This window comes from Balaenoptera physalus, assembly GCF_965194825.1.
Source record: "Balaenoptera physalus genome assembly, chromosome: 3".
Lineage (NCBI taxonomy): Eukaryota > Metazoa > Chordata > Mammalia > Artiodactyla > Balaenopteridae > Balaenoptera > Balaenoptera physalus.
Genome location: NC_138890.1, coordinates 114,130,804 through 114,141,195, shown reverse-complemented (window position 1 = coordinate 114,141,195; position 10,392 = coordinate 114,130,804). Strand labels below are relative to the sequence as shown.

The following is a 10,392-nucleotide window of genomic DNA, read 5'->3' as shown; positions in this document are numbered from 1 at the left end:
GAATAGCCAAATCTTGAAAAAGAAGAACCATGTTGGAGAACTCACACTACCTTGTTTAAAGACTTACTCTAATTCTCATGTTTAAGACAGATGTCGTTATCATAAAAATAAGAAAAAGGAAGCAGGCTGCAGGGGCTTTCAGAGAGAAAGAAGGCAAAAAGCTTGGGTTTTCCTGTTTGTATTTTCATTCTCTAGAACTAGAACAGACTCTATGAAGCTTAAGAGAGAGCAAATTAACACCTGAAGACATCTTTGGAAAACAGTACCTGGAAGACTTTAATTACAAATGTATTCAACAGAAGGGAGAAAAAACAACAGTTTTCAATTTTATTAAAGTTAACAAGTTTTGAGTTTTCTACCCAGGAAAAGACTGGTCAACTTCGGCTGCTTCATAGAAAAATTAGCATCCAAAAGAACAAACATAAATCCATAGTTGCCTTTGTGACTTAAAGGAAAAAAAATAACTATTTTAAAAGTTACCAAAACTCCAACCATATCTGAGAGCATTATAAATTTCAAACAGTAGATTTACCACACATATTACATTTTCAAATTCTAACATAGCAAAACATAACCACATAATTTGGCTACATCTAATTATTTCAGAAAAGTTAAAAAAAAGTAACAAAGTTATGACTATAAAACTTTTGTAGTTTTTTTTTTTGCAAAGTAAAAAAACCTTAAATCTTTAATAAAGGAAAACAAAACAATCCTTAAATTTCTTATAAATAGCTCTCAAGATATATATTACCCATCTGCTACAAGCTTTCTTTACCTGACAGAATTTCCCAGGATCCTTCACCACAAAGGATTACCTTAAAGAATTCTTCTAAAAAAAAAAAAAAGAATTCTTCCAACATTTTACTCACATAAATATGATTAAACACCTGTAGAAGTGGATGTGGACAAATGCATTCTTAATCCACCCTTCCCCAAGTAAGTTTTTGCTGAAAGGATTTTGCTTTTAAAAAAAGAACACCTCTTTGGTAAAAGCCAAATATTTCCTCCTTTCAAAATGAACGCCTCTGCAAATGATTTACTGAGGAAGGGGGTGGGGGGGGAAAGAGTGAGAGGTCTTTAGAATGGCTAGTATCAATTCAAAAGATCTGTGTCCTGCGAAGCAGCTCCAACATTAGAGAACGCATTTCTGCCTAAAATGCAAAACTGGATTAAAATGTCTGAGGCTTTACAAATATATTAAAGATGGCAGGAAACACAGTTAAGAACGAGGCCAAAGGGATTTAGTAAATTAAGGAGAATACCCTATAGAGAATGCCATGAATCCAGGGGCATTGGCACTGTACCTGATTAAGGAGGGCCCAGCATGCTCTCTGGACACGTGGGGTCTTGGCCCAAGGTCACAACCTTCTTAGTTATAACTAAAACCGCCTTTCAACTTCCAAGAGGGGTAGGACAGGAATACATACCAAGATGAGATGCTCTTTAGAAAGGCAGTCAAAGGAGAAAAAGGCCTAGGCAGCTTAAATGCACACAGGCTCTGGAATTCCCTTTTGCAGGGTAACAGGAAGCACCAATGTAGTAAACTTCTGGCCAAAATTAAATAAGCACATAATCTTAAAAAGGCAGAAGGTGACAATTTTGGGGGGATTAGCACTGCAGAGGTCATCCATAATGAAGGCACCGCTGAGCAACTGGAAATAAACAATGGGGTGTGGGAGCCCCTCTGTTGGCCATTCTGATGGGCACCAGAACCCCAAATCCCCAGTAACCCCACCCTCCATCAGTCCACATGCACATGGCCCATCTACTCTACAAAGGAGCTCCAAAGACCTCTGCAACAATTCTTTCAAGCCATTTCCCAAGAAACTGTGAGAACAAAAACAAAACCAACTAACCAGTATTAAAAAATTCAACCCAGTAAGGACAAAGTAGGGTTTCCAAAAGCCTTTGACAAAAAAGTCTCCGGTCTTCAGTGAGGTGACACATCTAGACATACACTGCAACACTCCAGAAGAATCCCTTCCCCTACTTAAGTGTCTGTGCTCGTGAAAATGAGAGGGGAAAAAATTTCCACATCGGATGAACAGCACAGAGGAAGCACACACAGTTTTAAAATATCTTCGGCTTTCATCACTAAAGGAGTCTGACCAGCAGCTTCTGGGAATGCACTGTTTAAATCATGTATAAAAAGTTGTAGGAAGCAGAAGTCTATTATTTTAAAAAGATTATCAGTGAATTTATCAAATGGACATCATCCTTAAGAGCAACTCGGAGCAATTGGCACAATGTTTCCAGTTTCTTAAAACACAACAGCACAAAAATGCAGGTTTTTTAAACCCATGAATGTTGACTTATCACCTGAGTATTGTTTATTACAATTAATAATAATTAAAGTCAACTTCTTATTTATATGTCCTCTGTCCTCACAGAACACCTACATCTCTTGATCATTCAGATAAACTTGCTTAAATTTTCAGTTGAGAATAAAAATCAGTGACTGTAACTCTCCTTGTGTCAGACCAACCTTCAGAAAGGAACATTATTAGGCACCAACCAAGTCTTAAGCAGCTGGAAAATGGGGGTTGGCTGTAGGAGAATTTGGGCGGCTAAGGAAGGAAACTCCGAGGGCCTGGCCACTGGCAATGTCCTTTCCTCTGTGTCTCCCTGAGCTTCCTTCTGCACAGGAAGGGCACAACGAAGGCCCGCTAAGGAACACAGGGCCTGGTCAGCTTGACCTTGACCTGCCAGAAGGGCCAGTTCTAAAGTCACACGGCTGGATGCCAGACCCCACTAGACCCCAGCAGGGAGAAGACACAACGAAACCTGTCACTGATGGCACCCCGGCTTACCCAGAGCCCGTGTCACTGCACCAGCCGCTGCGGTGGCCTCTGCCAGGACGCTGCGACACACACAACCCCACTCCCTCCACCTGTCCGGCCCACAGAGCTCACGCTCCCACTGGCTTAACCTCAGGCTACACATGGCGGCCATTCACTTTGTGCCTACAGAAGATCTCTGGACCACCGAGCCCAAAGAGCTCCTGGTCTGAAAAAACTTGATAAAGTTAACAAAACAAGGCTCTCACACACACACAGTGAGCGAACCTCCAACACTGTAAATAAGTTCCTGGAGGAATTCATCCATTGTTTGACCCCCGCCCCCCAATTTTCTTGAAAGGAGGGCAAAGCAGTGAGTGGAAATGAAGAACTGGACTAATTTCCCAGGCCAGCATTTGGCACACTGGAGGCCAGCTTAGGTGGGACCCAATGCATACAGCAGGGCACAGAAAGTACAGGCCAAATCTCTTCATCCTCAGACCCTCTCTGCCAGGGTGCTGAGAGGATTCTTTCCATCCTGCATGAAATCCTAAGAGGAGGGCGCCCACCGTCCTCCATCGGGGTCTCTGATGGACTTTCCACTGCATAAACTCTCCCCTGGCTGACAGCATCAGCACTGAAAATGGATGTCTTCTTGGGCAGCTGCCTAGAGTCAAAGCTTTCTTCAGTATCACCTAAAAAGTATGTATTTTGGAAATTTCTGCGGCTTTTGCTTATGGCTTAAATACCTCCCCACCCACCTTTTCTTCTAAGTACATTTGGTCACTTCTACAACTTGTATAACTGGAGGCCTTACCTGGTCAGCCCTGTTTGAGGTGTTGCCTGTGATCCCCACCTCAGCAAATCCACCCCCAAAATCATAATGGACATTAACGGTGTGGTCACATTACAGAGCTGGAAAACAAAAGCCCTTTTGCTTTTACAATTTCAAAGGCCTCAAGTGGAAGAGAAACTGGCTGACTTTAGTAATGGAAAGAGGGGTGCAGCAGGCTTCAGTCAAGAAGCAACTTCCCAGGTAAGGTCCTAAAGTATCATGACTATCAATCCACAAACAAGAAAGAACCATAGCAAAGAAAACAACACAAATATTGTTCTCTAATCATGTGAATAACACCACGAGTAAGAGTCATATTATTGCAGTAACTCAGATCAGGTAGTGATAATCTGGTGGGGGATCACATGGGTGGTGATGGCAAATTGTGCTTTTTCACATTATAACAAAGATGTTGAACCCAGAAAGGATGAGGGGAGCTCTGGGAAGGGCAAGGACAGAGGGAAGTCTGTGATTCCCAGCATCACAACTTCAAAGGGGAACGTTTGGGGGCTGGGAGGAAACAGCACAAGGGTGGAGTTAAAAGCAGATGCTTCCTCTTGTAGCCAATAAATACCAGGGACCCACGAGCAGGGGTCCCGCAGGCCGAGGTGTGGGAGAGGGGTCTGCGTTCTGTCAGGAGCTCAGGGCTCCAGATTCTGTCATGTCTTTCTATTTCAAGGATAGGAATAATAGGCCACACAAGGTAAGCTTTTCTCCCTGTGATAAAATGTCATGCCCCAAACTCTGTTTTGGTAAAAACATGCAGAAGGAAAATACTAGCCTAACTACTATCCCAGTTTTTAGGGGTAAGACACATACAAAATATATCACTCAGGATCAACTCGGGTGAAAATTTCAATTCTGGGGGGACAAACTGGTAGCTTCTTTTCGAATTTCAGAATTAAAAAAGCTAAGCAGGTGATTTTTTTTTCCCCCCTATAAGTTTTTTTTAGACCCACTCAAGCCAGCCAGGGGAATGTCAGCTTGTCACAAAGTACCAGTCACTGCTCAGACTCCTGGTACATTTGTTCAAAGGACGTCACTTCCAGCCTGCAGAACCAAGGAGATCGCTCACATCCTCACACGGAGAAGTGCGGAGAGGGTCGACAGAGGGGGGCGACCAGCGTACCCAGGTATAACAGCACACATATCCAGCAGGAAGCCATCTTGACCCAGAAGATGGACCAGCTCCCGCTGAAGAAGGTTTCAATGTTGGCACTTTCATAGCTGCGGAAACAAGAGACCCAGTTGTGATCAGGGCAGGGAGAGAACAGGTGGTGAGAAGGTCTCTTCCACCAAGTCTGTCTCTCCCTGCTTCCACCACCTCCAGCCTTTCTTTTTTCCCTAGCAACTCAATTCAGGTATAATTCACACCGACTTAAAGTACACGATTTTTGTTACATTCATAGACTTGTGTAACCATCACCACAATCAATCTTAGAACATTCTCACCCCCCCAGAAAGAAACCCTGCACCCTTCATCTGCCCTCTCATTTCCCTCCTCCTCCCAGCCCCTGCCACGCATTTATCCACTTTCTGTCTGTATGGCTTTGCCTATTCTGGACATGTCACCATGCATGGAATCATGTGGCCTCTTGTGACTGGCTTTTTTCACTCAGCATACTGTTTTCAGGGTGTATCTACGTTGTAGTATCTAACAGTACTTTAATCCTTTCTGTTGCTGAGGAATATTCCATTGTGTGGATATAGCACCTTTTGTTTATCCATTTGTCAGCTGATGGACATTTGGTTGTTTCCACTTTTCGGCTATTATGAATGATGCTATTATGAACATTCGTGTACAAGTTTTTACGTGGACATACGTGGGTTTTTTTCCTCTTGGTTATATAATTAGGAGTGGAATTGCTGCATCATATAATAACTCTGTGTTCAACATTTTTGAGGAACTATTTTCCAAAGTGGCTGCACCATTTTACCTACCAGGAGTGAGAGGGGGTTCCAGTTTCTCCACATCCTTGACATCTGTTATTTTCTGCCTCCATCCTTTCTTAAACTTCCGAAGCCAAAATTTTCCAGGAATTCTCCAGGTATCACTGGGAAGCATTAGAGGCTCTAACACCCTCTTCTCCCTCAGGATGTTGGGGAAGAATCTCCTCAGGGAAGCCTTCCCCATCACTCTATTTGAAACCGCTGCCCCCAGCACCCCCGACCCCACTGGCACTCCTCCTTCCTCTTCTTCACTTTTCTCCCCAGGAGTCAGCACTGTCTGACACGCTGTATTCGCTGTGGATCACCGCCCATCTCCCCTGTTAGAATACAGTCCCTGCCACCCACAGCAGTGGGGCATGAAGGAGCCACTCACATGTTTGTTGTACAGTGAGTCTTAATGTCTATCCGAAGTTATTCTAATGTCTATCTTAGGTATATCCTCAGGCACAACAAATGATGATGCAACAGAAACTTTGGATTGGTCAAAGAAATCTCCAAAAGGAATCAAAAAGAATCTCCATGTAGTGACAGGGAAAGTCGGGCCCATCATGTATTGTCCATCACGTAAGTTAAAAAACAGCCCTCAAGGGGGAAAATATGTGTAATCACATTTATGGTTTAAAAATTATATAGGCTTATAAATGCACAGAAAAGGAACGAAAGGATACATACCATATAGTTAGCAGTGGTTATGGGGTGGGGGGGGGGTCCATTGTTACTTTTCACACTTCCACCTTAATTTTTTTTTTTTTTTTTTTTTTTGGCCGTGCCATGCTGGCTAACCTGCGCCCCCTGCTGTGGAAGCCGGGAGTCTTAACTACTGGACCACCAGGGAAGTCCATATGTTAGTTTTTTTTAACAAGATGTTTCAAACTTTTGTAATGAAAGTGTAAAAAAAGAAAAAAAAAAAAGACAAAGTACAAAGTAGAAAAAAAAGAGTATCTTCTCTTTCTTAAAGGCACAGTTCCATGTTCGTCCTCCTTACTATTACTATGCTCTCAAGACTGCCCACGTGCCATTAACCTCCCATTTTCTTAAAGCTGCAGTAAGTATCACCAATTGCCAGGCTTAGAAGCACTCCAACAGAGGGACTTCCCTGGTGGTCCAGTGGTTAAGACTCCACGCTCCCAATGCAGGGGGCCCGGGTTTGATCCCTGGTCAGGGAACAAGATCCCACATGCCGCAACTGAAAGATCCCGCAACTGAGACCTGGCGCAGCCAAATGAATAAATAAATATTTTTTTAAAAAGCATGCTGACAGACTGTCAGGAACACAGACTGTTTCTGTGAAGATGAGTACAGCAGCACTTGGAGAAGAAGTTAGTTGACTCCAAGAGATCTGATCTTCGGGCCATAAAAAATAGGACGTTTTTAAAAGACTTTTTTTTTTAACAACTTCTAAAACATCTAAGACAATGGGGCCACTCACTTGAACCAATTGGTGACGGTCATCATCACATACAGGGAAGCCAAGAAGAATACGAAGTGGAAATAGGCATAGCTGTAGACAGTGCTTCTCTTCTCATCATAAATGACCCTCGGGCCCTCTTTCACATTCTGCTGCTCTTCTGTGTCTGTGAACCACAAAGCGAGCACAAGCCCAGTGAGTGAACACACGCATGTTTACCATTTTCGCAAAGCCACACTCGCTAATTTCCATCCCAGGGGCTGTTGAGTAGAAAAGCTGTCAAAAATCATTTGTACCCTCAGGCAATTTCATCTATGCCGTAAGCCCCAAACGCCCACCTCACCCCAGAACCTTCTAAAACAGGATGAGTTACCTAATGTCGGTCACTTTATTTTAACAGAAGAGAGCCCTTAAACACACAAAACATATTATAAGCTCAGAAGAAAATGAGAGAGCAGAGCAAGAGTTGTCAAGCCCCTGGGATGCTCTAATTCAAGACGAAAAGTAAGCTGAACGAAAGAAATTTTCCAAATTATCATTCCTTTAAAAAATGCACCTCCTGCTCCTTGAAATCTCACTGGGTAATGTAACTTATATAAATATGGCCCAAAATATAGACTGTTCTTCGCCTGCCAGAATATCAACACAAACAAATCCCAGCAACCCTTTGGGAAGAATGTGTAAAGTGTAACACATAAGAAAAAACCAGCTCTGGAATAAAAATTTCCTCTTACCACTCAAGTTATTTGCGCCTGAATCCCAAATGCTTACAGACTAGAGCTACAGGTCTGCAGGGCCACACGGAGCACAGAAGGAAAGCTGTCTACTTACCCTCTCCACCAGAGCCGAAGCAAAAACAACACCGGGCTACCTGCGAGGGCAAAACCAACAAAGTCAGGCAGCTTGCTTTCTGCTTTTCTATCTCCACATTGGTTAAGAACTAAAGGCCACCTATGTGCCAAACCTTCTCCATCTGAACTATATCCCAAGCCCTGAACTGCACGCTTCATTCCTTCGAAAGGTTCTGACTACCTGTTTGTTCTTCCAAGACGCTCTGGGGGCTACTGACAGGAAATAAGGACATGGAGGTGAGCCACGCAGATCCCCTTCCAAGGTGCTCCCTTAGTGCTTGCTCAGCTACTGCGAGGCTCTAGAAGGCAGCTCCAGGCTTTGCCCCAGCTGTGGGTTGCCCCACCCTCGAGGGAGCCTATCCTGGGCAACCCATACAGAATGCCTGCTCACGGCAGGGCTGTAAAGGCGCAGCCACTGACCCCTGGGGGACAGCCCTGATGGGTCAGGTATCTGCTCCGAGTGCCCGGGGGGTGAGCAGTGGCTCTGTCCAGCCTGCAGTGCCCTTCGACTTCACCCTCTGCCCCATGCTGCCCCCTCCCGTCCTTCCACATGTTTTGATCCCTAATAAACATCCTGCACATCAAGCTCTGCCTCGGTGGCTGCTTCTGGAAAACTCAACCTGGAACACAAAGTGAATGAGACAAGGTCGCCACACTCATGGAGCTCACTCCCGGTGCTTTGCTCTACTTGCTACTTGATGAAATCCTCTTCAGCACCTGGGGCTGGGATCATTATCCTGTTTACACGTGAGGAAACTGGGGTCAGGCAGGCTGAATAACTGGCCTGAAGTCACAAAACTAGGTTAGTGACAGAGCTGGGAGAGGAACGCAGTGAACCCCAATAGGCAGCATGTGGTATCTAGGAGATGGTGGGGCTGACAGACTCAGAAAGGGTAAAACTAATGGATCTGGGGCCAGGAGGCCTACCCACATTTCCTATTAAAATCAGGCTCTGAGCTGGCTGCCTCATGGGGGCAGGGGTGCTGGGGACAGCAATGGATGGGATGCTTTCCTTTAACAGTCCTTGGTTCCTTCCAAATGTCATGCCATGTTTCTGACCTACTCAAAACAATAAACAATTTAAAAAAAAATCAGGTTACGAAAAATTACTACATGATTCCAGAAGTACGCTGGTAAACAGAATAAGAAATGCTACACACGCCAAGACAGTCTGGGAAGTGCTGGGTCCTCAGCACCTTCTGGCTAACAGTTTCACGACGAAGAACAGAGAGCCAGGGTCAAGGACATGGGAGCTTGAGCCTTCGTCCCATTTATACATCTCAAAGCCAAGCCCTTTTTCCTTCGTGCATCAAGGAAACTTGTCATAGAGGGATTGGCCTTGACAGAATCGTGGATCAAGTGATACAGTCTAAGATTCACTAATTCATTCAATGGGGCCAAGACATGGTATGCTTAAGCTTTTGAAGCTTAAGTTACCACAAAAAATGAGTAACTCTCTCTTTCAAAGGTATATCCGTGAAATGTGAGGCAAGGAGTTAGCAAACCAACTTCCATCCTGTGTGCTCTCCAGTTCAGAGGGAAACGCTGGGGCTCTTTCCTTGGAATGAGAAGAAAAACATCCTCTCTTAAATCTAATTCGGAGACTTGCTGTTCTTTGCACTTTAACTCTGTACACAATGGGGATATTGAAGCCAGAGCGGTCCAACCTCAGCAGGGGGTGACCCAGTCAGTGGTGTGAATGACCACTTGCCTTCTAGAGGCCATTCTCTTCTGGGAGAATAGGCAGTAACCCATTCAAACTCAGCACAGATTTCTCCTTCTTCAAGTGACAGAAAGAGCTGTTGAATAATACTGGCAGACTGACAACCCCTCATAATGGTCCACTATCTCCAGATCAGGTGCAGGGAGGACCATCCCCAGAAACCCACTGCAGAACCAAGTGCCCATATCTGGACAGACACCAGGGCCCTTCCTCCACGCAGCCAGGGCTTGGGCGCCAGGCAGGATCAGCAACAGGGCCCGTGGAGAGCAGCTGAATCTCCGGCAGTGGTGGTTAGAACACAGCACAGACTCCGGAACCAGAGGGCACGGTTTACACGCTGGCAGATCAAAAGTTTCAAGGACTTAACTTTTCTGTTTTTCCCCCTTCTGTGAAATGGAGATAAAACCCTCCTTGGGTTTCTCTGAGGATTAAATGAAGTCACAGATGTAGCACTTAGAACACAGCTAGTCTTAGCCATCATCGGAACCTCCTGTTCGTTCCATTCTTGGGGTCAGGGCTGAGTCTCTTCCTGGCTGCCTCCATCTGATTAGACCTTTTGTGACCTTGGTGGATGTTCCACTGAGGGCCCCAGAAAAAAGACTTTTGCACAAGAAAGAAAATGACATTCTGCTGACCGACAGGCACCCGCCGACCAGCCTGGTTCTTCGGACGCCGACCGTTCACCATTCTTCGCCCCATGAGATGCCCACCTGCTGGAGCTGCTGCAGTTAACAAGCTCACGTACAGATAGTGCCCAGCAGGGCGGCACAGAGCACAGGCGCGTCCCTCCCCTGCTCCTTCCCGCAGCTACCGTATGACCTCATGGCCGTGCCGTGTACGGAGAGCGC

The 10,392-nt window shown here is 45.1% G+C and overlaps 1 protein-coding gene across 3 annotated transcripts in view; it reads right to left on the bottom strand.

Moving 5' to 3' along the window:
• Positions 1–251: 251 nt before the first annotated feature.
• Positions 252–10,392, bottom strand: part of SERINC5 (serine incorporator 5) — an 83,781-nt gene continuing 73,640 nt past the window's right edge. For all 3 annotated transcript variants that reach the window (XM_082458172.1, XM_082458171.1, XM_082458173.1), the window contains 3 exons: positions 7,802–7,841; positions 6,992–7,136; positions 252–4,839 (listed from right to left, as the gene is read on the bottom strand). In XM_082458172.1, coding sequence (XP_082314298.1) covers positions 4,692–4,839; positions 6,992–7,136; positions 7,802–7,841 — 333 coding nt within the window. In that variant the 3' untranslated portion in view covers positions 252–4,691. The remainder of the gene's footprint in view (positions 4,840–6,991; positions 7,137–7,801; positions 7,842–10,392) is intronic.